Source organism: Manacus vitellinus, unplaced genomic scaffold, assembly GCF_001715985.3.
Source record: "Manacus vitellinus isolate BGI_N305 unplaced genomic scaffold, ASM171598v3 scaffold_1_pilon, whole genome shotgun sequence".
Lineage (NCBI taxonomy): Eukaryota > Metazoa > Chordata > Aves > Passeriformes > Pipridae > Manacus > Manacus vitellinus.
In genome coordinates this window covers 23,054,316-23,082,210 of record NW_021939396.1, presented here as the reverse complement: position 1 = coordinate 23,082,210, position 27,895 = coordinate 23,054,316, and the positions used below count along the sequence as shown (strand labels likewise).

The 27,895-nt window shown below is 41.3% G+C and overlaps 1 protein-coding gene across 1 annotated transcript; it reads right to left on the bottom strand.

Moving 5' to 3' along the window:
• Positions 1-154: 154 nt before the first annotated feature.
• CDH17 (cadherin 17) lies at positions 155-26,103 on the bottom strand. The gene is made up of 18 exons (XM_008922123.4): positions 25,994-26,103; positions 23,156-23,225; positions 20,301-20,399; positions 19,506-19,643; positions 17,842-17,980; positions 16,480-16,638; positions 15,635-15,834; positions 14,042-14,173; positions 13,057-13,207; positions 12,126-12,341; positions 10,768-10,844; positions 9,306-9,497; positions 7,368-7,612; positions 5,519-5,649; positions 4,354-4,590; positions 2,345-2,461; positions 2,122-2,238; positions 155-634 (listed from the first exon to the last, which is right to left on the bottom strand). Exons 2-18 carry the CDS (start codon positions 23,198-23,200, stop codon positions 528-530), a joined length of 2,502 nt encoding a protein of 833 aa, XP_008920371.2. The 5' UTR covers positions 23,201-23,225; positions 25,994-26,103; the 3' UTR covers positions 155-527.
• Positions 26,104-27,895: the final 1,792 nt, after the last annotated feature.

Genomic DNA, 27,895 nt, shown 5'->3' with positions numbered 1-27,895 from the left:
ATAATGTAAGCAGGCATGACCCAGGACAGATTACAGATTGCAATATGTTTAGGACCTCCTTTGCTGAGAGTTAGAGAGATTCCTATCATTTCACTGGACATCTTCAAAGGCAGCGCAGGACTTTATTCCCTTATCTGCTATTCAGTGACTTACTGAGATGGAAAGAGACAAGTATGTGCAGGTCAATAAAATGTAGTCCTCTGTAAAGTCCATATTTACTTCAGTTGTCAAACAAAGAAGGATTGTCCCATGTTTTGATCCTTGCAGGAGCTCAGCATTTAGTGTTAACACTTCAGTCAAAGCTGATATGCTTATAGTGGCTGCTGCTGAAGACCATGTATGTTTTTTGTTTTGTGACTGAATAGTATGACATACAAAAGTGAGGCCAAACCCCTGGGAGTCTGCTTTAACATGTTTTTATCCTCAGTTTGTGATAGTAGACTTCTGGGCTTTGGGAGCTGCAAAGTTCACTTACTCACAACCCAAAGGGCATTTTTGCCACATTTTGTCACTTGATGAAACAGTCTTTAAGTCAGTCTGTTGAGTTCAGCACTATCTGTTGCATCTTTGTGATGGCTCTTTTCATTTTTCTGTTTGTATTTTATGTGGAAAAATGCACCCCCTAAAATGGCACCTGAAAAACAGAGAGCATTCATCAGTAAAGGGAAGAGAAAACTTTCTAAAAAAGTGTTTCAGCAAGGGCCCTGACATCTGCACTGTAATATCCATGGTGCTTTACCTCTTGAATAGAAACAAACAGCTTTGGGGAATGACCATGAAGCCTTGGACCAATAGTATGGACCCAAGGAGCTGTTGGGCAGGATCAACTGCCCTGGGGCTCAGAGGCCTTCCCCCAGAGAAGAACCTCACCTCTAGGATCTGATCAGATGGCAAAGTGTCTATTTTGGCCTTCCTCCCTTTGAGCAGGGATTTGTCATGTTTGTCATGATAGATGACTGTCCCACTGTAACAGCGTTGGTGCAGCCTCACCTTGAGCACAATGTGCTGTTCTGGGCCTCACAACTGAAGAAGGATGTTAAGGAACGGGAATGTGCCCAGAAAACAGAAACAAAGCTGGTGAAAGAACTGGAAGGAATGTCCTATGATAAGTGGCTGAGGACTTTGGGCTTGTCTAGTTTGGAGAAAAGAAGGTTGTAAGGTGACCTCACTGCTCTCTAGAGCTCCATGAGGAGTGGGAAGAGAGGTGCTGAGCTCTTCTCCCTGGTATCCAGGGATAGGACATGTGGGAATGGTTCGAAGCTGCACCACGGGAGGTTTGGATTGGACATTAGGAAGCATTTTTTTACTGGGAGAGTGGTCAAACACTAGAAAAGGCTTCCTAGAGAGGTGTTCGATGCCCCAAATCTGTCAACGTTTAAGAGGCAATTGGACAATGCCCTTAAAAATATGCTTTAACTTTTGGTCAGCCCTGAAATGGTCAGGCAATGGGACTAGATGATCATTGTAGGTCCCTTCTAACTGAAATATTCTGTTCTATCCTAATACTAAAAAATATTTTGTCTTGTTTTGAAAAAAGTTTTAAGCTACTTGTTGAAGTTGCATCAGCTCGAGCCTGTGAGAACACAATACCATTCAGTATTATGCTTAACAATGTAACTATACTTTGTTCATGTAAATTCCCACAGTTCAGAGTAACTCTCCATATGAATAAGGTAAACCTACAAAGCTGAAATAAATGAATAAAATCATAACTATAAGCTACGGGTACAGATATTTTAAGTGTGACATCCCTGAAAACTTCAATATTGTCACTATAATCTGGGTGCCCAAGACAAGGCTCCAATCCCTTCCTTCACAAAGAAAAGGCAGTAGGTAACAATGAAGTGACAATATGCTACAAGTGCAGCAGTTTCTTCTGTCCTAGTTGATTGCTATGCCATTGTATGTTGATTAAAAAGCACAAAGAAAAGAAAGCTAATTTCTTGAGACCAAACACTTAAGTTTTCAGCAATCATGGTACACAATCATGAGATCTCCCCTCTTTCATCCTGCAGCATTCATGACAAAATTTCATCCAACAAGTGAATTAGTGTCAGAAATGCAGCAGCACCACCATATCTCAGAGATCTGGCTTCAAATCAGCCAAGAAAAGTGACTTACCAATGATGAGCAGGACAGCAATTAGAATCCCAATTGCCTGCCCAGCAGTTGGCAAGGAGTGCTGACGCTCTACTTCCACAAAGCACGACTTTTCACTTGAACACTTGCAGATGTTTACTGCAAAAAGAAATGCCATAAGGTTAATGAGAAGTTTAGTAGTTACATTTGGTTAATCATAAATATACCTGCTGTCTTGAAACTAGTAGTTCTGTGCACAGTATACCTTTAAGATGCACCTTGTTTTCCAAAGCTGGTTTTCCATTGTCATTAAGTATTATTGGAACGTTATAAATCTTCTCTTCAAAGTTAGGATGTTTTGGAGAGAGGTAAGCATGAGTAGCTGTAAGTAGGAAATGGGACATTCGTGTCAGCATAAGAAAGAAATTTATCTCAACATTCATACCAGTTGCAAATGTGCTTTTTTTAAGGTTGCTTTGCATGTGATGGTAGTTCCTGTTTTTCCCTGTCTTCCAAGGTCTCATTGGCTTGCAGACATGAATTAAAAAAGGATTATCCAAAAGCCTAGTCTGGCCTCCAGCATAATACAATCATAAAATTTCCTTCCTGATTTCTACGCCGGCCCAAATCTGACATTGGGTAGTGCAACACTGATAGCATCACATCTAAACCAAGAATAGCCCTCTATACTCATAGAGACCAATACCATCTTAAATTGTTCACAAAGTAATTTAGTAGGATGGGCCATCCTTCTAGTCCACTTACACAGTTGCATCTGAGACACTTTAAAATTTGGAAAAGCCTATAACAGCCACTGAGATCAGATCAAAGTTCTACTAATGTCAGGATCATGTTTTTAGATCAAGTGGAGATTGCGAGCATATATTTTATTTTTTTCCTTCAACAATTTTCAGCTCAGGGGCTTCTTGAGCAAGATGTAATTTCTTGCTTTGAACTTGTAGAAAATTTAGACAACATCCTGTGACAGCAAGTTCCAAAGTCAATTAGCTCCTCATTCTATCTGCACGGGAAATAACTCCACAAGCTTCATTTAAGGTTCCTGGGTTTGTATACTGGAAGAGAGGGCAAAGAATGAACCTTTGGCCACCCTGACCATAGCATTCATGATTTTATAACTCTCTATCATATTTTTTCCCTACTGTCTTCCAAGATAAAAGGTAGTAGCTTACTTTGCTGCTCCTATGCACTTTCTTATATCAGGCTACTCTATAACTCTCATTATCCTTGTTACCCTAAACCTGTTTCCAGTTATACTGCATCTTTGTGGAGATAGAGAGACTGGAATTCAATATTTGAACAAATCATGGATTTATACAAGGGCATAATGGTGTTCTCTGGTTATCTTCTCTGGTTCTTTCCTAGTAATTCTCAATATTTGATCTGCTTTTCTGAACACTGCTGATAAATTGATCTCACGTTTCCGTGAAACTGCTTACAGGTCGCCTTCCTGACTCATAATGGCCAGCTCAGCACCCATGATTTCAAAAGTGAGTTTGTGAGTCCAGGGTCCATTAGCATCTGCTATGTTGTTGTTCAGCCAACTCAGTCTTGCTAGAATGTTCTGAAATTCTTCACACTTGGTTCCTACTCCAATAACTTTGTATATTGAGTAAATTTTGGCTTCTCATAGCATACCTATATGTATTGAATTATGCAGATCCTAGCAAAAAAACCTTTGGAAAACCACACATGAATTCCCTTCATTGCAAGAGCTGACCATTTACTCCAACTCCTGAATTTTAAATTATTATTTATCCTTTCATAACTTGTCCCTTTAACACCATGGCAACCCAATTTTCTCTAGTGGGACACTTCATCAAACACATTTTATGAATTCAGGCAGGCTCTATCAGCCAAGCACTTATCCTTGCGTTTATTGCCCCCTTCAAAGAGTTCCATTTGGTGTGTGAGGCACGACTTTGTTTTGCGCAGGAAATGTCAGAAATGTACAGTTTGCAAACTGCTCTGTTTCTTTTTCATCAGTGATGTGTAGTCCTTAAGCACACAGTACATGTCATTCTTACCTGCTTCTCCTTTCACAAGTACTCATGAGATTTTAGCTTGCAACACACTACATGTCATCTCTTGAAAAAAATAATTAATGACTTAGGTGTTCTCAACAACCTAATTTTTTTTCTACACGGAATACTGGATATGCAATAACAGGAGTGAAAAGGAATTAAATATTTCTTTATATTTCCCAGAGTACTAAGAGAGTCCCATATCATTGTAAGAGTAGCTGTATTAGCTTACCATTGACTTTTGAGATTTCCCAATTATTTCTTGTATTAATATCATCCGCAAGGGAAAATGTAAATTTTGAATAAAACCACTGTTCATCAGCATCAGTAGCTTGAATCAGAGTTCTCTCTCCTCCCCTGACCGGGTAGCAGAAGAAAGCAGGATTATCCTTAACTAAATATGGAAGGTTGTCATTCACATCCTGTAAGTGGAGAATCAAGGATGTTCTGGATTTCTGAGCTGCGTTATCTGTAGAGTTTAACAGATTGCAAAGTTACATGGACATCTTGAATTCACATGCTGGGTTGTTGCATTTGCAGCTATTCTAGAGGTATCAATAACTATCAACATGTCCAGAGGACAGAAACAAAGCTGGTGAAAGAGCTGGAAGGAAGTGAAGAGTGTCATTGTGTCTGAAGGTTGCAGAGGCAAGGTCTCAGGAGGACCTGAGGAATTCATGGTAGTTGCCACTACTTTTTAACAAGTATGGTTTATTTATCACCAGCTCTTGCTTACTTCAGAGCACTAGCAAGGATAAGGAGGCAGACAGACCATCATATCTAGTAAGTGATCATATCCAAGGTGACCAGTGCTCTTCGGAGCTCTTTTAAGCATGAAACTCCTTAAGTTTCACACCTCTCTTCTGTATACAGGAAATGCAAGTCAATACTGAAAGATTCTAATGGCTGGGATTAGAAGCCCTAATATATTTCAGAGTTGATAGCATATTAGTTTTATTCATAATAGAATGAAATTCTGTACAAGGCTGCAGACTACTCTCCAGGTATGTTTTCAGGAAGCCTAAAGATATCTGTAAGAAAGACTAAAATCTTTACAGATATAGAGGAAAAAGTGGCAGAAAATGTTGAAGCTGAAAACACCGAAGAAATTCTAACTCTCTTTATATGTCATGTGGCTCAAGCAAATATAAGATCACGTGGTAGCTAACTTCATGAAAACTGTTTTAATCCTAATTACCTACAGCATCAAGATTTCTTTAAGAAAGTTAAAATCTTAAGAAATATATACTTCTAAGGATACATCATAGGATGTATATCTAAGAATACATGTTCCTGTACTTTTCATGGGTTTAGTCATGGGAGGTATGATAATTCCTCATAAAAGAGTGAGGACAGGTGATTCCTCTGTGTGTGTATGTGGTTGTTTCGTCACTTACTCAGCTCTGTTGCAACAACATCTATTGTGTACATTTCTGTTTCTTCTCGATCCAAACGGGAAGCAGTGTATACCTGCCCAGTGATTGAATTAATTCTCAGCCATTTCTTCACATCACCTTCTAAGGAGTATCTTTCGAAAGAAACAGGGAAAAAAAAAATCACATACGCTATCCTGAAGCAGAAAAAGAATCTGACAAAGCAAACTGATTTTAGCCAAGCAGCTTGGTTACAATTGTACTCAAAGACAGGGTTCTTGGAAAAGTCACAGTACTACAGCCAAGCCGGAGATACAGAAGAAGAGAGGCCAAAATCATCCAGAATAAGAGTGAGAGCAGAACCATGGAAATGCCACCACTACTCCAGTCTGTGTACTTGCAACTTCACTTTCCTCCTAACTGTGAAACCTGGGGTGTTCCTGAGCTTTTGATCCAAAACTGTGCTTTGTCCCAACCCCATGTCACTCTCTCCTCATTGCATTTCCCATGCCTTGGTTTCGCTGGGGGCACAAGCCAAAGGCTGGGGGGAAGAGGGAGCAGTGCAGCCAGACACCCTATTTTGGATCAGCCAGGGAACAGGATCCCCAGCTGGACTACAGTGGATGTCTGCTGCCTGTCTGGAGAAGCTTGACAGAAGCAAGTACCATTGGATAGCCTTGAAACAGAGTGTGCTTTAAACATCACCATATAATTGCCTTTATATCATTGTTTAAAAAAACACCAGGGTCTCTGGGTATTTACTTATACAAATTTAATCATGAATATGCCAGTTAAAGCACAGGCACTTGCTTGAGAAGCAACCTGACCTTCTCGCTCAAAGTTTTTGTTCTTTCAGTACCCCTTACATTAGAAACAGCATGCTAACATGCTTGTACATCTTCTACTTTTTATACTTTTTATTTTATGCTCTTTAATCTATTTTTTAACACAAATGTGGTTTATGTATTTGTGAATATTTGTCATCTGTCTCTGTCATCATCCCCTGGAGCTTCTGGACTATGTGGCTCACTTTCAAACCAGTTTGACAGAAGGCCAAACGTGATAAGTTGCCAAAAGTTAGGGGAAAGTAGAAAGCCAGATGAGAAACCTCTGGGAATAAAAATCCACTGGAGGCCTAAGAGTTATATTCTACAACTCTATTAACTACTTGGTGTTTTGCTAAATTTTAGTTAAATTTCAATAACTATTTGTTGATTTGTTCAGCATTCCAGATGAGAATGGTGCAGCAAGAGCCCCAGATAATTCTCCTATCTGACTCTACTGTATAAGGTACATTTACACCATGCAACATGGCACAGGAATTGTCTTGTACAGAGCTTTGCATCAGCAGTAGAAGCAAGCTTATTATCTTTGACAGATGGGAAAGAAAACGAATTAATTGTTAACTGCAGACTTGAGGTTCTGTGTTTTGATGGAGAAAAGCCATGTGTGGTTTCCTGTGTGACATGAAGAGCAGCTACTCTCCTAGTGGTTCTTAAGGGTACGCAGTATATTCTTCATTCATTTGTTAAAGGCATTATGGATATGGAAAACCTGTTATTCTCAGACCAGCTCTGCCTTTTTCCTGGAGAAATATATTGGCCTTCTTCCCTAGTGGTTTTCTGTTTCAAGGGTCCCACCAGCTGATGCTTGTCACAGTACAGAGAGAAATCTGGTCAGAAAAGCACTGTCCAGCAGGTGGGTCACTGGACATCACCCCACCACACCTCTGCTTTCTACTAGGAAACAAGATTTCTGTAAAAAAAAGTATTTTCCTGCATGCCAAATATTGGGCATATTTTCCTCATACCTTCTTTAGAACAATTTTCGAAATACTAAATTCAATGAATTAATTACAGTCACACTTTTTTACCGTACAGAATCCCCCTCAGGATCATAGGCCTCCACAGTCGTGACCAGGGTATTGACAGGAACATCTTCAGACACTTCTTCTTTGTAAACTGGCTTGAGGAAAACAGGTGGCTCATCCTCATTTGTTAAGAAAACTTTAAACAAGGTAAGGGAACTTGAGTTGTACTGTACTCCTGGCACCAGCGGTTCGGGGTTTGTGGCATTGATCACCAGGTTGTACACTGGCTGTGTTTCAAAATCAAGAGCCTGGATTAGAAAAAGAAAAAGGTGCTTTAAGCGATGACCCTGCTGCCATGAAGAGCTTCAGTGAGAAACCACAAAGTCCCCCCTCTTATCAAGGAGGAGATTGCATCCCAGATACAGATAAAACAAGGGAGAGCTGTCAGGAGAAAAATGACACTGAGAACAGTCAATTTAAATGAAACCATATGTATGTTTAGGGGCCTCCTCAACAACTGCATTTTCTAATAATGTTGCCACCTGCCTAAGTTTAATAACTATATCCTGTTTACAGGACTAGTATTTATAGCTCTGTATGAGAAGGTCTCAAAGGAACTCTGGGTGCCAAAGGTCATGCAAGGGTTGTTACACTGCAGAGTTTCTCACAATTGCCTCCTTGGAAAAAAATGACACTGAGGTTGATCCTGAAGATGGTCCACCAAACGCTGCATCTGCCTGCCCTTGGCCTGGCCAGCAGCACATGAACTGGGTGCATACAACATGGTACCCCCCTTGGAAAATGAGCAATAAGTTTTCTGGACTCATAGTCCAAGCACCTTAAGAAGGCTAATTTCAAAGGGAGAGCAATTTTGCTATTGAAATTCATGGACACAGCAAAAGCATTCTGCCGCAGTCCGAGAAGGGGGGGAGGATGGTGGCACTACACAAGCCCGGGACACGAGGGTGGGGTGCAGGTAGAATGTTTTTGTCACGTGTGCACTCTGTCTTTTGTCAGCTCGGGAGGGGAAAGGGCCAGAACATAGGATGGAGCATGAGACAGGTAAGCGAGAGGACAAACCAAGGTAGGGACAGGGCAAAAAGGGGAGGAACGCAGGTGGAACCAGGGGAGGAAAGGGCGAACGGGGGCTGCCTCCTGTCTGCAGCTTCTCCAGCCAATCGGCAGAGAAACAGGGGAGCAGGGAGGCGAACAGGCCGGGATTTGCCCGGAAGACACAAACTCTGGGGGAACATACAATGTGTGTGTACATAATAACTATAAAGTCTGCATCATAGAGTCCGTTCAATCGCTGTACATATTTTTCCATTTCTGGAATCGTTCCCATTCCGATTCTTGGTCCTCGACAGCATTCCTCATATTCATGTCTCCAGCATTCAGCATATGAGCTGTATCACCCAATGCAGCACATGCTGACCTTGGCTTTGTTGCAATCAGCGTTTCCCTCAGCAGGAACAAACTGTCTCTCCATCCTGACACTGAGACTTGCTAGCCTCACTTTCACCTCCCATTGCAAAAGCCACCAATGGCCCAGAGCAACAGCAGGGAGGAGAACCTGCCCCATCACCACCCGCCACTACCACCATAGCCTATGGAAGCATTTAACTGGTTTTCTCTTTTCCTATGCAACTGCAAAATCACTCAAATGATGCAATTTTTTGTCTTTATGGTGCAAAAGGACCTACTTTCTTGGCCTTCCTTCTCTGCTGGAGAAAGAGCCAGCAGCCGAGCTGGTGAAGGGAGCTGCTGTTGATGGCTGGTGGTTAGGGGACAGCAAAGGCAGGAGGATAGGTGTGTGTGTGTGCCCACTTCACAGGTACAGTGCCTGACCCCAAGAGTGAAGCCTTCTGCAGTCTGCACCATGCTTAGAGTGTCCTCACCCCTCCACTAGCCAACACCACTCCCTGCAAATCATCACCAAGGCTGTTACTGTTTATGACAAATAAATAACAGTAAAGGAGAAGAATGAATCCATCTATTCACCTTGTTAATCTTGATGAACCCTCGGTTTGTTTTAGCATCTGTGTCTATAATGAACGTGTTGTTTGGATCTCCTTCCTTCACTTGGTAGATGATGAGGGAGCTCCCTGTGTCAGGCTCATCTCCGTCGTGAGCTTGAATTTCTAATATCACAGTTCCTACTGGGACACTTTCTGCAATGGTCACGTTGTGATACTGAAGAGAGAGAGATCATTGAAACATGATACACCAAGCACCATCTGTGGACAAAAACTTGAGCACTACAACAAGTTTGCAACCCACCAGCCAAGTGAGGGAGGGAAGTTTTTAGCCACACACTTTTCAAAAATGATGGGATCTATGTTAGTGGGTAGACTACTAGTATAGCAACATTCACAATCCTTCACTTTCTCTGTTGTAACCACTTATGTGGTTCATGCAGTGCTCACAGTAGCATGGACAGCACAGCTCCTCAGTACCCCATGAGCACTCTGGCTACTCCCTGTTAAATATTTAATTGCTCTATGCACCATAGACTGTTGCCACATTAGCATCTCAGCTCCATTGACTCTGATTGATGCATGCCCTCATCCAGAAGCTTCATCCTGAGACCAGCTCCAGTACTGAGGCCTTGAGGCGAGGTGTACAACCTGCTATGTGGCACCTAGTCTGCATGTGACTATTCTCCCATTGCCATCAACAGAGACCTGGGCAATGCAGTCAGCAAAGCCCCAAAAGCAACAAAGCTTTCCAAAAAGGACACCTACACTGGATGGGCCAGACAGCTGTCCTGAGTCCACTGCCTGCATTGCCTACAAGAATGGTGGGAGCTTGGACACCTATATGTAGGCACTTCAGCCACTTCAGTGTCTGCAAGGGAGGCTTGGGCCATCAGGCAGAAGTCACAAGAGGTCTGCAGGTCTCTCTGCCAGATGCCAGCACCTCCACCAGAGGAAAAGGCAAGAGCCTGATGCCCATTCTGGAACTGAGGGCCAGCAGGTATGTGTTTGGGCACGGATCACTGGACTACTATTCCTAGTCAAACCAAATAGGGCCTTTGATTTCCATCCACCTTCTGGCTGTTTTGGGTGCATTAATACTGTGTTTGGAAGGGAACTTGGGCGATATTAGGTTTTTTCCAATTAGCTATTTAATTAATTTTAAAAGCTTTTCTTTCCCCCTTTTCTTTCAGAATTTACACTTCTGGAATAAACTGCTTTAATAGAATAATTTCTTTCTGTACATGTGGTTTTCCACTGAGCAAATCACCTTAAATTTGAGAATTAACTATGAGTGAGTCCCAGTGTTCACTGTTCACATAGAGCCTATATATAGGCTTGCAGCAATACTCTGCCTTTATTTTCAGTAGTGGATTACTCTGTTACTTGTTCTGTAAATGGTTAGTTTCCCATTTACATTCTACAGACATTGAACATACACTCAAACAATTGTCAAAAGCATCCAAAACAACGTTAAAAATACTCACATCTGATTTTTCAAAGATGGGAATTTGATCATTGATGTCAATGACATGTACTTCCACGTCACAGATTGTTTCAAATGCTGCATGGAAGAGACAAACAATGTCACAGCAGCCCCTCTGCCAAAAATAACTTTCCTCCAAAACGGTTCACTGTGAGCAAAAGTGAGCACTGTCAGATTGCCCAATCCAAGCAAAGTCCTGCCGTTATAAGAAGCACTTGATCTCAAATATCTCTTGGTCACTGATGACCTCACTCTATCTTATCATTCACCTTTCCAATTTCTTGAGCATCGTCCCATCCTGCTTCATTTTATGTCCTTCACTTTTTAAACCATATCCCTTTACCAGGATGATGATAGCTGTGAATTGTGTTAGCTTTCTCAGTATCACTTTTGTGTGTCAAAAAGTGAGTCCTGGGTTGTTATGCTACCTTGTCCTGTTGGCAGGCCATCAGGAAGCACCCTCATTTTTGTTACAGCCAGACTTAAACTTCAAATCTGTGTAAATCTAAGCACTACCTGAGCAGAGGGCATCCATAGCAAAGGAGGGTTGTGGGTTTAAAGCGTAAAATGTCTGGTCATGTGCTGTTCATAGGTAGCTGGATTTTAGTGTTTTACAGATGTACTTCATGTGCTGAAAGTTAAGGAATATTCTAAGTAAACTGTTTGGATGAAATTTCAATAAGCATCCAAAACAAATCACCAGCTTTTCCCTCTGCAAGGTTTTCTATCTTCTGCCTAAATGATGCTATTTCATTTACAGACATGTCACACTTCTTTCTTTACATGCCAGTTCCTCCATCTATAAGTTTTGCTTAGCTATAAAGACTCCAGCACAAAGCTTTAAGCTTTAGCATGACGTTCAATTTCTTTTCCATTCAGTGAACCACAAACAACTCTTGGGAACTTACATAATGGACAAGATTCTTTTCAAAGTTTAATTTCAGCTCTTAATGTTCTCAAATACGTTATCTGGACTGCTGAGCAGCTGTGTTTAATTTCTTGATTTTTTTTTCAGTAAGTCCCTTTGAAAGATTTTGGGGGAAAATCACAATCATGATCTCTTCATTTTTTTTACCATGTGGAAGGAAATCTCTCACTGGAGAACTTATTAACAAGCTTCCCAATTTAGCCACACTCTGACCTAGAGCTGGTTTCCTTTCATGCTTGCACTATGAATCATGATTAACTGCCCTGTGTCTCAAGAATGAGGCAAGTACCACACCAGAGCAAGATAGTTTTCAATGCTACTGTCCGTGCAGTGAATCTTCCGTGTCTCTTCTCACATCCCTTGGACACTGAGCATGGGGGATGCCAGAGTCAACAGAGCTGTTCCAGTGTTTAACAGCAGGCATTACATACCTCCATCTGTCACCAGCACCTCCAACGAATAGTTGGATGCATAGAACTTGCTTAAGGAACGACCAGTCAACTGCAAAACCCCGGTGTCTTGCTGAATATAGAACAAATTGCTTGTGGGAACTTCAGGAACCTGACTTTTGATTTTGAACCGCAGGCGAGAGTTAAGGGTGTTCTCCTCATCCATGTCTGTAGCAAACAGGGTGCCAATATTGCTTCCTGTGGCAGAGTAGACACCAGAGTCAGGCAGATAATGCAGTGGTCCTGTTTCTCCACAGAGGTATACACTGGCAACAGTGATACCAATGCAAAGAGTAGAGGGTCAGTAAAAATAAAACTGCATGGAAAACATTGTGACAGACATAATAATTTCACTTCTGGGAGTTTTTCTTTTAACATCTCAACCTACTGTTTTAGGGTTGGGGCAGTCCAGAAGGACTTTGATCAGAAGAAGTGGCTATAACAACAGGCACTTCAGTCCTGAAACCAAATAACTGATGTGAAGATTTAGGGACAGATTTGGGTAATGGTCCACTGAAGTCAAAGTCATTGGGGAGTATCTGGACAAGGGAAAATGGTCTCATACCCCTTTTAGAGCATTATTTCTTGTATTAGTAATAAAAGGGGTGTTTTTCTTTTTACACTCTAAGCAGTTGTCCAAAACTGTGACTGTGAGAAAATGCAATTTTATATTTTAAATGGAACAGTATTTTTGTAGTAGGTGTCTTGGGTCTGCTCCTCTCAAGTTATTGAAATCCTTTCCACATAAAATACTGAAGTAAAAACAACAGGGTTATTTGCACTGGAAAACATTTGTCTAGGAGACCTACATTTTACTCTTTGGGATCAGAATTTCTACCTTCATTTGCACTCAGCTGGAAACAATAACAGGACTAGAATGATGTGTATAAATTAATAGAAGCTGTTTTCTTACCTCCAACTTCATTTTCTTGAACTTCAATTACAGTGAGGGCCTGCTTGCACACAGGGGGATTGTCATTAATGTCTTCCACAATAACATGAATTTGCAAAGGTTTGTCCGTCAGTTCTCCCTGGTTATCTTTTGCAACCACAAAGAATGTATACTGCAATAGGAATAGCGTGATTAGATTTTCTTTAATGTCCACTGTGATGATATTTTACATTTAAATATGTAACTAGAGAAGCGTTCCACGCAAATGAAGTATCCTCTCATAAGTGTGTTCAGTATTTTCATTCTGTCAGAACTCTTCCATTACCTTTCAGTGCCTGAGGTCTGAGTTCTCAAAAGAATTTAAAATTCTTTGACTGCACTCTGGCCCTGCTCTCGCAAAAATTCAAGAAAAGCGGGAATAACTCCTTTTTGTCACTTTGCAAATTCATCTGCTACACCTGGAGGTAGAATTTCTCCAGCACATCTGATCTCTGGCCTATTCTGTGCCCAAATTTCCTCCAAGAACAAAAGGGAACAGAGGGGTTTCTGTCTAAAAGACCTCCAGATGGGAAACTTCAAGGTAACTTTACAGTTGCAATTCAAAGTTAAACTCTGCTTCTGGTGTGGAGAGATCTCTGAGGCTCCTGGGGTCTGAAGCAGTTCTGAAACATCCAAATCTTCTGCCCTCCACAAATGCCACCACCTATCTCTTGCTTATGCACCTACAATCCTGCCATAGGTGATCCATGTTGTACATTGTATATATGCTGTAGGCAGTGATTGCTACTGCCAGCTCGGTGGCAGGGTAACAACCTGAAGGCTGTTCATAATGTTGCACTTTCATATATATCAAATCATTCCCAAACAGAAGTGGCAAGAAACAAAGCTTTTATTCATTTTCCCCCCTCTGTCCTTTCTATTGAGCTTTCTCATATTTACTCCCACACCAATAATCACTTTCCAGCTATGGTCTCTCGCATCAGTGAGGTTTTATGAGTTTACTTACAGTATCCTTTTCTTCCCTGTCCAATGGCTTGGTCACATAAATAACCCCATCCTGACTGATGGAAAATGGGAGCCTGGGCAGCTTTTCTTTTTCAAAAATGTCATAAGTTACATTTGCCTCATTTGACTGCACCTAAAAGAAACCAAAAAAATAAGTCAGGATACGAAGTCAGAAGTGCAGACTGAGATTTAACAGGGATCATTTCTGGACCACAAACAGAAAAGATTGCATTCCTGTTAGTTTCATAAGCCAGAAAAATAACATTTTGGCAGGCTCCTGGGATGAACTGCAGAAAATCAGACTGATAATCCACCTCCGCTCTCTGAATTGTGTGGTGAAGCCATCGTACCCCTGTTTCTCCAGCCATCCAGATAGGATACAACACTTATTTTTTTACGGAAGGGTTTTGTGATATGGACCTAAATTGACACTAATTTATTCCATCTCCTTACACTGGCTCTTCCTGGCTGTTGTTTTGGTTTATGTAATTCAGAGAAGTGAAACAACAAAACAATTATCTGGTACCTATCTGCACATAGGTGTGTGCACACTCTTTGCACGCATCAAAGTCTGTGATGAAGAATCTTTACTGGGGTGCTGCAGATTTAAAATGAAATAAGTACACAGACTGTCAAATTAATGAAGGAGTCAGCATTACTGTTTATGTTTCATACTATAAAGCAGCAACTGCATTTCATTTTTCCCTGGGCAGAATCAACATGTCATTGGCTGTCACATGAAATTTGTATACAAGTGACCCCCGAAAGGATGCACCATTGCATGGTAATCTTTCTTCCATGTGTTTTCACTCTGGACTTCCTTGGTCTGTCACTGAGACTAGTGAGAATAGCATCGAGTCGATTACTCTTGCAAACAGGACCCAGGGAATCCTGCCATGTTCGAGGGATGACGGCATTGAGGGTGTCAGTGCCAAGGCATTTTTCAAAGACAAATATTTCTGAAAGGCTCTTGGCCTGTTAGTTAATATGTACTGATTGTATGCATTGCTATTGGTCTGCAGTTATCAGCAAAATATTTCGTGTTTGCACTGTGAAAAGAGGAATACCATGGGAATGCAGGATGTGAAGGAGGATGTTTCAGTCCTCCCTAGGTACTTTTGATGTAGCAGGTGTGCTACATGATACAAAACTGGTCACATAAGCTGTCCCTGATTGCGGGGGACTGCCCACAGCAGGGCTGTTATGGAGCTTCTCCCCTGCCAAGCTCTTCTGCAGTTGGAAGAATCTAACCTCAAAATAACCTTCAACAGACTAACTCTTGATTTGCCCAAAGCCTGGAGGACCCATGACTGGACTTTGCATCTAAATTGAAGGGCAAAGTCCAATCACTCTAATGTTTGTATTGACTGTACCTCGGTCACCTTCAAATTGTTAACTTTCCTACTAAAAATAAGTCAATGAGACCTGCACTAACAATCATTTCCAAAGGATACCATATGAGAAATAACTGGGAGGTGTTGAAGTCCTTCTGAAGAGCCCAATGTTGAATGCAGTGGGGGAATCTTCCCAGTTAGCTGGGAGGAAACGACTCTGTGGCACCAAGAAGTGCAGGGAGTGTGGCCAAGGAGCCTACCTGGCTGATGTTGACAGGATGGACCTGGGTTGAGTTTTCCTGGATGCGGATGGTGGGGGGAGCTTTCCACAGGCTATCCTTCACATGGATGATCACATCGGCACTGCTGGTGAAAGCATTTGTTGACATTCCTGCCATGTCCTTCACGGAAACAACAAGTGTGAAGGTGTCCTGCTTTTGAGGATCTAAGTAATAAGAGCCTAGAGACAGAGCAAAGAGCCAAGTGAAACGATGCAGAGGGTGTAGGGATGTTTCATCTCCCCATTGCCTCCTTCATGCACTGTTTCTTTATTTGCTTCAGACTCACTCCTTAGATGGTCCTCTGTGACAAATCTCAGCAAGCAGTTTCTCTGAATGACGCAGCACAGCATCATGTAGATGTAATCCTATGAGACCTCTGTGCTGTGGTCTCATATTGTGCAGATACCCTCACTCCAGTTAAGCACTTGTTCAGCCCAGCAGAAGAGACAGGCATTTCTAAATCATTGCAATTTAGTTGGGATCACATGGCTGGCTGAGTTTCCTCTGCATTTTTCATGTTACTGCTTTTGGTTCTCTAGATTTCAAGGAAGAGAATTAATCCCAAAATATGACATACTGTAGTCCTGTGAGCCAGAGGATCTATTTCTCTTCTCAGTGTACTTTTAGATCCCAATATACATTTCTGCTAACTTCTCTTGGATTTGGTGGGACACAAAACAAGCTCCCCAAAACCAGGGGCTCAGTGGAGTATGTCCCACTGACTACATTTATTCAGAATGTAACATCAGACCTGTGTTGTTTTGTTCCTATGTACACCCTGGAACTCATGCTTGCTCTTTGAAAACAAGAATCTTTTTACATACCTGTCCTACTCGGTGAGATGGCTCCTGTTACATTATCGATCTGGAAAAGCATTTCTTTATAAGGGTTGGGAAAGTGATGGAGAATGCTGTACGTCAGCTGTGCATGGGGAGTTGCAGGATCATCGCGGTCAGTGGCATGGACATACATGAAGGGTTTGCCTATTTGGATTAGAGAAGAAAAAGTGGTAAGAGAAGAGACTGAAAGCTCAACATATAGTCCATTCAAGTCAGAGCTCTCAAGCCAGAAAGGCAGCTTATGGGGAAGTACCATTGATTCATATTTCATCTCTCATGGGAAGCCATGACTGCGTGTAGAGATTACACTGACTGCATGTCATCCCGCAGGTCCCCTCCTCCCATCTCCACCAGTAGGATCACAATAGATGTGAAGACCAGTAGATGAAGAAGGTGACAGAAGTTAAATCAGCAGAGAGCTATCTACCACATAAGAGTGCCTGAACCCAGAATGCAGCTCACTGGTATCTCTCTTTTAAGGACACTTGGCAGTTTTTACACAAATCAGTTCAACTCAAAGCACCTCGATAAAAGTGACCTACAGCTGTGATGCAGTTTTAATTAAAGGAACAATTCTACAGTGAAAAAATATAGAAATACATGGTAATGTAACTCAAATTTTACCTTTTGAGCACCAATGTAAATTTCAAAATATTTCTGACTTGGATGCAGTTAAGAATACAGTAATATATTTCAGAATGATTTTCTGACCCCCCAGAGGTTTATATGCATATTCTTTAGTGAAAGTTTCTTCTTGTGTCCGTAGTCACAGTGATAACAGTAGTATGAGTCTTTTGTTTCATTTCCAAGATGAAATTGCTCTTTGACATTTTCCTGACTCATGGACTGGATCACTGCAATCCATAATCTAAGACTCTCTTCTAAATACTAAGGTTCAGTCCATGTTCTGAGAAGCATCAGTTACAGAAAACACATACCCCATATGTACCCTGGCATTTTATTTCGCTGATGTGCAAAGAGTTACATATTTTTAGCATTCTCTTTCTGTGTAGTCTTTGGCAACCTTTACACTTTAAACTCCTTCTAGCAGAGGAGTTTTTTTCAGTGCAATGGAGAAACCAGTCATATTTGCCTGCTAAGTGATACTTGCAAAGCAATAAGTACTATGAAATATTTTTGATTACAGTCATCTCTTTGCACTACATAGTGGTGACCTCTTTGCCTTTTTATCATATTTATACAGGTTTTCATCCTTATTTTGTACAGTCCTGTGGGAAGGAAAACCGGTAATTTTGTAGCTTGTTGAAATATAGCACCCACTTTATCTTCCTGTTTAATTTACCTACCTTCCTATAAACTATAATATTTAATTATTAAGATAATTACCTGGACGAGAGTTCTGCCTCACTACTCCAGTATATGTTATCTGGTCAAATTCTGGTGGGTTGTCATTGATGTCCTCCACATATATTGTAACAGCATATGGACCTTTCACTACATTTCCATTTACATCCAGACTTTCCACCTTATTTCAAAAAAGAAGCAACAGCAACAAATATTTTCATGTAGGTAAATTAGAAGTCATAAATTAACATAAGGATGTCAAATGTCAAGTCATTCCTACTGTGACACAGGTCTGGTGAGAGTCATCACTGGGTAGCTCCCTCTACAAGGACAAATTCGCCACTGTAGCTCACTGGTAATAATTTGCCACAGTATATAATGCCAACAAAACAAAAGAACCCACTCGTGCTTCTGATGGCACTTTTCAGAGGACAATTTCTCACTTCCAGGCTCAGTAGACAACTTGTATTTTTGCACAGCTCAGAATTTATGTCTTTCTTTAAACAGAAACATATACTTCCTAAAGAACAAGTAGAAAACTCAACATGACATAGCATTTATAAATAATTGCTATTATAAATATCAACCAGGTAAATAGGCTGATCTAAAGGTTAGTAAAGAAAAATTAATTCTTATTTTTAATGACTTTTTTTCCAACAATTTGGCTTCTTATTCTCCAGCATTCTTTGACTTTAAAGTACCAAGTATATACTACATCTGTCAGACTTTATTTTATTTGCACATAGTAGACAAAATCATGATTATTTATGCCTAAACAAGCATAATTTTTTAGTTCTGTCATCACTTCTTGTCTATAAATGATTCACATGCTTAGGATTAATGTCTGGAGCTAGAAAATTGTCCTCTCTAATTCCAATCCAAGGGTGCTTTAGGGCTGAGAACTTGAAACCATTAAACCCGAAGTGTTAGACTTTAGAAAGATAGCTAAGGTTAGCTAAAAAATCATCATGTACTTTGTCTGTTCAGATACTGATCCTCTCATGGTCATTTCCTTCTCAGTTGCTAGTGCCTCAGAAAAAAACACCACCTATTTTGACACAGAATAACAGCACAAGGCTGTACTGAGACCAAAAGACTGCCTATCTGCTGTCCCACACCCAACAGTGTTTACAATGAGATCCTAATAAAAATGGTACAATAGCAGGACAAGTATACAAAGCTTTTTCCTTTAATAGACTCCAACATGTGCAAAACAGCTTTCTGCTGTTATCTAACATAGGTTAGATCTGTATATCTCTGTCTAAATGTCTTTTACTCACACAATTTGTTACCATGCAGATTATAGCCTTCCTAAATAGATTACAATAGTTTATTTTCCCGCTCCAGACATGGAATTCACCCTATCAGTCTTCAGGGATAACAAACAAAACTCATTCATGAGGCCAGATTTCACTTCCAGTCAAGTATTCCCATATTTTAAGAGAGTTAAAGGACTGGTGTTGGCATCAGGATAACTTTTGGTTTCTCAATACAGTTTTCCTCCGCTAAGGAGCATTTTCCTGCTCAGCCTTTCAGAACTATGAAACCATGTGTCTTCCAGCAAAGCTCAATGTTAAAAGTGAAAATGCTGTCTGTAAACATAGACAAAATAAAGAATTGGAAATTTCAACAGTTTTCTATTAATTTCAGATTTACCAAAAGAGAGCGAATTTACTCTCTCTTTCTGATTTTCATTGAGTCTTTACCTGCAGCCAGTGCACGGGTTTGGTCTCCCAATCCAGAGACCCATTGAGATACAGGATGCCCTTCTCCGGCGCAATGTCTATTATTCCATCTTTATCACCAGACAATCTGAATGTCACAGCAGGTGGCTCAGATGTGAACTAAAATGGAAAAAAATCAGAGGGAAAATCATCCTTTTTCAACGTTTTCACCATAATAAAAATCATTCCGTGCTTTTGTGACTTTTAAAATCTATTGCCAGAAGTGTGCTTGGCTGGGAGAATGATATTCTGAGAGTCTGCTCGAACAAATCTGCTCTTTTCTGATCCTCAACAGAGGAATTTTCACATTATTTCCTTAATGCTGCAAGAAATCCCAACTGTAGTTTGTTTCCAAAGCAAACGTCTGCTTTAGGACAGGGTTTTGTCTGAGCACGGGAATGGAAAAATGTGACACACATTCTCCATTTGCCTGGAAGCTGGATCTGTCCTCTGGTTATGGTTTTGGGAAGAAGAAAACCTCAGAGTCAAAGGAAAATTATGACACAATTTACATGGAAACCCATTCCCTAGGAATGCTGATTTTATTAATCTCTGTCTTAGGATATTCTCTTAAAAATGTGTTTCATAGAGGGGGTTGTCTCCTGTTGTTTGCATGTAGACTCTCTAATTCCCAGAGAGAGGAATTAAAAATTAATTTCAGATCCTCTTGGGGGACTGTTCTTCCCACCAACACAGATGACAACACTCCATATGTGGTCTCTGAGTGCAGGCTATGGGGGTTTTCACCAGAGTGGATAACAAGAGACACTTGATTACCTGGTAAAGGATGCGCACACCCCCTCCTTCTGGAATAGAGAAATTCATGTCCTTCAGAGGCCCAGTTACATGCAGGTCCCCCAGATTAAGGCACATAGCCTGTGAGAGAGAGAGAAAAGAATAGAGGAAAACAGCTGAGGGTTGTCTGCTGTCACCATGCACAAACAGCAGCTTTCCATTACTGAGCTTCTTGCGAGTTATTTTGCTGTAGTATAACAGCAGAGACTCTTGCTGGTTTGCACTGAACATCTCCAGGTTCTTTAGTGCACATCCATATTTAAAAGCAGTTGTTATTTATTAATTAATTTGAGAACAAACACCTACCCCCTGCCCTTTTCTAACCACTACATAATTAAATGAGATTTGATTTACCTTCAACAGCAAACAGAAGCAGCAGAGATGAATGTAGACTGAGACCAAAAGAAAGTTTAGAAAATTGTTGCTGTATCACCTCTGTGTCCCCAGCAGGACCATCTATGTCCCATCTAGAGTCCCATCTAGGAGTCAAAAAGTCTTGTGGCAACTAATGTGTCTGGAGGCCAAATGCCACACCCGGGGATGGGGAGGAATAGGGACTGCACCCCTCATAATTTCCTCAGTAATTCAAATCTTTTTTTGTAAGGGAACAAGGTGGACCTCTCTGGGTCCCCTACCTCATCACCCTCAGTGCCATAGCCACCTGGACCAGTCACTACAGCCCTGTGCCTTCACATCAGTTGCATATGAGTGCAAACCACAGACAGAGCAAACATGTCCTCCTGATCTTTGTCTTCTACCTGCTGGCAAAAATGCCATATGGTTCTGTCTCAGCCTCTGTCTTTTTCTTAATGTCTGGCAATATCTTCACATCATGTTTTTTCTGCTGATTTTTTAATGACTGTTATAACCACCACTCCCTAGTGCCCCAAGACCTCCAGACACACTTCTACCCTAGTGTTTCAGGGCTGTTCCTTTTTTCAAACAAAAAAGGTAAAGCAAAAATGAGCCTCCAAGGGCAGCCCTTGCACACAAGACAATTCAGACTGTGGTTCGGATAATCTATCTATTTCTCCAAAAGCAAGACCAAACTCCCCTGAATACCTACTCTTCACTCCCTGTCTTGCCAATGCTGAGAATCTGCCTGCCAGAATTAGGGCTCCAGCTTTTGGCTGCACAGGCAAAATTCCCTTTCTTCCAGAGTAAAAATTACTTTATTATGCTTTACACATTTAGAGTCCCAGGGCCACCCTGTCCAACAGCCCATGGAGTTGAGCTCTGGGAGTGCGTGTTCTCTGCTGCATGACTTTTCCCCTGGATTTGGTCCTATTGCTGCTGGGACAGCTATTCAACCTCTCACAGAAAAGCACAGTCTACATACTACCAAGGGAAAACTTAATTCTGCCTATGAAAAAAACATAGCTAAGTTCAGCACAATTTACCCTAAAGCACTGCTCTGTGTGTGTGTGTGTCACAAGTGGTGTTTCAATAAAGCCAGATTCTCCTTAATAATAGCCAGAGATGTTGCCTTCTTCGCCTACAAGGGTTTGTGACTCCCTTTGCCAACAGGAAAAGCAGAGTACTGTGAGAAGGAGGGGGAGGGATGCTAGTGAATTCTAGTATCAAAAGAAAAATATGAAAAAAAGCCATCTAATAGTTACACATCCAGGAAAGAGTAGTTACAGCTTCCTTTTACTATTTTTGCTAAATGCCGACTGCTGGTCTCTGCCACAGACATGATAACAGGACCCTGAATCTGACCTGCTAAGGCTGTTCCCATGTCACAGAAGTGAGCACAGCCTGGAGGCGTTTCTCAGGGCCATTTTGTGGACAGATTTTGCTTGATCCTGTTCCTTGCCATGAAGGAACAAAGGCTGATGCTATAAAACCCAACGAGTTCAAAGTGCAGTCTGTGAAGCAAGTAAGAGATATCACCTCTCTCGATTAAAACTTATTTTATGTGGACCATAAATATTTTCAAACTTATGTCTATAGCATGAATCACCACTCAGGAGTGAAAGGGAAAAGACACTTTACTCCTTGGTCCATATCCAGTGGCATCCCTTCTGAAGATGGTTATAATGCCTGCGGAGTGGCTGCATGGGGGGGTCAGCACTGCCGTGGGCAGCAGCTTTTGCAATAAGAAGGAAAAAGGAGGTGCTCACTATGGCACATCAGTCCCACCCCCCAGGGTGTCCATATTCTAAGGCATTTTTTACTGAACTTGAATTTTACTCTTTTTTTAAACCTTTTATCTTAATTTTGATTGTGAAGTAGAAGCCACCACTGCTGTAGCCTTTACAAACATCGTTAAATCTATTGAATTAATACATGAGGTCCATAAATAACATAATTAATATATTTCAGTTCCAGAAAATCCTCTGAAAAGGGATTCACACAGACAGAATAATGAGGATACATAATTAATGTGCACAGTTTAAACTATGTGCCATTATAAGTCTTAGAATACATTTAATATGTCATCACACGTATGGATTATAATACAGAACACATGATACAGATGTCTTCACTGTTTGGTGATTTATTCCAGTATTTTTAAATCTTTTCAAGTATGAAATCCAGTTACTGGAAACAGTGATATCTAAAGATGAAGCACAAGAGGCAAAATAGGTAAATTGGTGCCTTTCGGGCTATTTAAAGTTTTTTTTCATAATGATTGAGATATCTTCTTAGCTTTTGGCTGTGAGATTGCACACACATTTTGGGGCCCCCCCTCCCACACCCAGAGTTACAGCCCCTCTGATGGCACAACTGCCAGCCTAACCTGCAGGCTGGCATACCCCATGGATTAGAGTTCAGAGGCTCACAGGTAACCTTTGCCATTTGCTCCAGATAAACAAAGAAAATCTGTAACTCACCGAGTGAATGACAAGCAGAAATTGAAGTACACACAGCTTAAGCATACTGGAATATGCTTTGCTTCAGGTCCTGCAAAGAAGAGATGACAGTCACTTTAATGCCATAGAGTTGGCCCAGTCTATTTGCAAACTAAGGCAACAGCTGAGCTTTCCTGAAGCTGCAGGGAGAGAGCTGAGGAGTGAGCTCTGAAGAGCCAGGGGCAGCTCTGCCCATGGGAGGCAAGATCGCTCGTGTTCCAGGCTGTCCAGGAAGCCTGTGCCCATCAGAGCTGTGCTCAATGGTGCAAGAGGTGCCACATGTTGTGAGAGCCCCAAAGAACTGTCAGAGATTGAACCCAGCACACAAATTTAAGCCATGCAACCTCATTGTTACAATGATTCTGTCACGCAAGCCCCATTTTCGTTTCCCCTTTGCTGAACACAACAACATGTTCACAGGAAAAACACAACCACAATAAGATGAAAGTCTTTCAGGGACCACTCTTAAGGTATCTGTCTTCTGGTTCCTAAAAAACAACTGTTTGCTTCAGCTTGCAGATGCAGAGGAAGTCTGAGGTTATCTGAATCCCTTAAAACAACACAGTTGCTGGAAATGAAATTTTCAAGTCCAAGGAGCATTTGTCTGCCTCAAATTTCAGAGAAATGCTGAGCACACACTTCCACGACTTGTGTTACATCCTCCTGAAAACTTGATGGGTTTCTCACAATGAAATCCTACTTTCTCACTACTTCTAGATTTTAACAAAGAAGAAGAGGCTGTTTCTGAAGAAAGGTGAAGCTGATGTACTGTGCTGCCATCTTCAGTGGTGCTCCGTGTTATGTGGCTCACACCTACAGGTACTGGGGGAGTGGGTTGCTTCAGTTGGATACAGCATGTTCCTAATAATGCCAAGGTCGAGGGTTCAATCCCCATACCAGGCCATTCACTTAAGAGTTGGGCTTGATGATCTTTGTGGGTCCCTTCCAACTCAGAATATTCTGTGAATATTCTTCAGCCACCACAGCTCTGTCCCATGGAGCCTCCCAGGGAGAAGAACACAGTGTGGAGGCACAGCTCCCTTCAGACACCTTTCTGCTTGGGCTTCCCATCATGCTGTTTTCTTCCCCCTCCTTTTCTTTCCTCAGTGGCTGACCCAAAAGGGGACCTTTACATACAGAAACCACTGCCCACATCGCTGTTCTCTCTAGCACTCATTCTAGGACATGCTACAGGACTTTATCTTCCAGATCCCATTCTAAGCAGGGTTATATATGTGTGCAATTACACCCTTTGAAATTGCTAGGCTCTTTCCTTGGGCTGGAGCTAAATGTATGAGTACTGGAAGAAAATAATATGACATTCCTTTGAAAATGGAAGTGACCAGGAAAATCATTAAATTTATCAGGAAACAAATGCTGAAGTTGAGCTCCCTGTAGCTGCCTGGCAGGGATGCCTGTCGAGCAGGTCCCTCACTACCCTCCTGAAGCCAGAGGAGGTGGCACAGGCAGGGCAGAGAGAAGGAGAAGACGCTTTGAAGCCTCTGGAAGGACACTTTGAGCCAGGACTGCTGCTGATATTTCCGTTAGATAGTCAATGAAAAATCTTTCAATTTCTCTGCCTGTACAACAACCTCTCCACTCCCCTCTTGTCGATCTCTTCTGAATACATTGGCCAGTTTCAGCTGCACTTAATAGCAAAAAACTCATTTGTTACTAATTTGGGGAGCCAGGTAGGACAGAGGACCCAAGGCGCAAGGCTGCATTTTGTGCCCAGCGTGTACCTGGCAAGGGAGGCACAGCTGTACATGCCCCTTGGCCAGCCAGCAGTGGAGGGACACCAGGAAGCTAAAAGTACTGGCGGAGACCAGCAGGCGATAGGAGAAAAGGGTATGGTGTGGTCTGGGATACCATGGTCTGCATTAAGGGAAAAGAGAAGGAGCAAGGCCTGCTATGGAGAGGAGAAAGTTTGAGGAAAGGGACACATGCAGCCTTACTAGAGGGGTCAGAAAATGCTGGAAAATGCACTCCTTCATGTGGCTGCCCTGCAGCCCTGTGTCACAGCCAGGTTCTTCTGTCCAGATCCAACTATGAAATGCAACAGTGGAAATACAGCCATTTCATAGTTTGCATGATAAGTGCCTTTGCTGTTTCCTTTTCTTTGAACATAAACATCCTTTCCTTATGTCATGCCATTTGAAGTGCATGAAGATTAGCCCTTGAACATTAATTTTTGGCTGGAAACTCTTACCAAGTCTCATGAAGCATTGCCCTGCCAAGGACCAAAGACCCAAATGCATACTCCTCTGTCACTCATAATAGAGTTTCAGTATATATAGATTCATACAAAAGTTTTCAGTAATAGGCAGTTTCAGAATTAGAATAATATCAGCTCAACCAAATGCAGCCTGGAGTTTGGCTGAGGATTGGAGCTATATTTTCTCCTTCATTTCTTAGCTTCATCTCAGTACTATATCCCTAATAATTCCTTATAGTTCTCATGACTGAATAGAAATATCTAGGATAACCATCATAGAAACATCCCAGTGACTTTCAATAATAAACATTCAGAGAACAAAGAATATTCCCCGAGGTTAAAGATCAGTAACAATCACAAGTATTTGGTTCCATGGAAAAAAATACTATTTTCTTTAGTTGATTGATTTCAGATGTTCAAATTCAGCAAAGAGAAAACAGAGGAAATCGATCCAAATCAAATACAAACCAGACTAAGCCTTAGCACAGCAGTCATCCATTCACAGGGACAACTGAGTTCCTAACGCTGTCTGAAAATCCTTTAACAAAACCCTTGTTTCAGCTTTTAAAATCTTTCTGTTAAGTAGCAGTTAGATCATCCCTTACCTGCGACATGAAAAGCTTATTTTGTTCTAAAAATGCTTCTTTCTTTCAGCTGTGGGAATCACCTTTGCACAGGTTGGCAGTGTCTGTCTGTGCTTATCCACACAGTTTATAGTTCTTCGGACTTGCCTATAGAGATTCCGCAGCTCAAACATTAACTGCATGGAGAATTATTGATACTAATGACTAGGTGTGGTATGAAACAGCAGCCCTGTAAGGAAGCAGTGTAGCTCCAAGGTAATTTACAGCCTTCAATATTTTTAGGTCCTTTGCAATTTTCTTTCTGAAGTAATTATTTTCAGTGGGGCTGTGAGAAATGAACACTCAGGGAGTGGGTTGGAGCTCCAGTGGGTAAGTTAGCTTTTCTGTAGAAGAGGAGGTGGAGCGGACAGGGCATGGGCCTTGGTTGGAGAACATGTTTGCTACTTTCCCAGCTGCAGAAATAATTCGTGTTCAGAAGACAATAATTTGGACATAAAGGTGGCTTGTTTTCACAGCAGATCTGTGCATGGGGAGAAACCAGCCTAGTTATGAGAATAATTTGCTAGTTCTCAACTCAAAAAGTTCAAATTCTGTCTGAGCTCAACCACAGATTTACTTCAGGTAGCTTTGGGCAAATCGCTCCATTCGCCCTTTTCCAGACACTCATCTCATAATGGATGTAATCCTTCCTTTCTCTTGAGTGTCATCTTTCATATCTCTTTAGGTTTACAGCCTTTCAAGAGAACCAGTCCCCACTAGTCTCTGTATTTTGACACCTGCAGTAAAGGGAACTGAAATCAGCTGGCCCATAAAGAGCTATGGTAAAACAAATAAAAAATAAAATATATTTGGTAAGAAAACATTTGTGCAGCACGTTATTTTCTGAATTATGCATCTAAAGAAAGAAGTGTTTAAAATCAATTGCAGCTCAAAGGTGTACAGTTCTGGGGAAAGTTAAGCTTTCTGTTTTTTGTTTCAGATCACCCTTTTCCCTCGAAATCAGTGTTTGTTTCTCCAGGAAAACACTTCTAGGCTGTGCTTTCAACAAGCTTTCAAAGACAACTGTTCTCCATTTGCTCATGCAGTCAGAATGATTCAGACTTTCTAAAAGTTGTCTGTTAGCAGTCTGCTAGCTCTTTGGAGCACAGTTCAAAACCAGTATCAAATAAAGCATTAAAACTCATTGTTAATGATTCTAAGTAAATATAATAAGGGGAGGGAATTGAGCTGTCTTGGAAATATGTTGATTTTAAGTACATACACATAGAATAATTGTGTGCTAGTTGAATATGAATGAGCAGTACTTTCAACATGGAGTATTAGTTTCAAAATAGCAAGAATTCACAGCAGCAAAACCAAATTAACTTTCACAAATTCCTAATGTCAGTTTAGCCCTCCTTTACATGACAAGTGCAGAGTAATTCAAGTCAGTATGTCAGAAGTCAGAGCCATATGAACGAGTCTCACATTTGTCTTTCAGATAGTAGTATCTCTGCTCACAAGTCCTATTATTAGGAAGTGCAGTGTGTTATTTGAAATGCAAATATAGAAATGTAAGGTACCTAATATGCTTCATTGAATGCCTCTATTTTTTAAAGTCACTAGAAGAGGTGAGGCTTCTCATACCCAGTATCTTTCTCTCGTTGAAATAGTTTTCCAGGCACAGAGCAACCGCTTATAGGTTGCAACCATACAGGAAAAAAAATCCTCCCATGTCAAATTCATTACAAAGTCCAGAAACACTTAAGGCTTTACAACAGTCATAACAGGGTGCCACAGATAAAATCATGAGAACAAACTCAGCAGTGTGACTGGTTCCTTGAGCCAGCTATTTCTCTGAGTAAATCCAACGAAGAAAAGGCAAATGTCCAGGTGTTCATTGTGTGAATCATTGTTCAGTGAGTCGGTTTTTCCAGGAACAAC

Bases quoted from the DNA above. Each gene is read 5' to 3' on its own strand.
- CDH17 (XM_008922123.4), bottom strand. From the start codon at position 23,200: ATGCTTAAGCTGTGTGTACTTCAATTTCTGCTTGTCATTCACTCG. The intron at 17,981-19,505 runs GTAAAGACTCAA...TTTTGAAATAAG, and splicing joins AACCCGTGCACTGGCTGCAG to GTGGAAAGTCTGGATGTAAA. The intron at 10,845-12,125 runs GTATGTAATGCC...TCTTCCATGCAG, and splicing joins GGTGCTGGTGACAGATGGAG to CATTTGAAACAATCTGTGAC.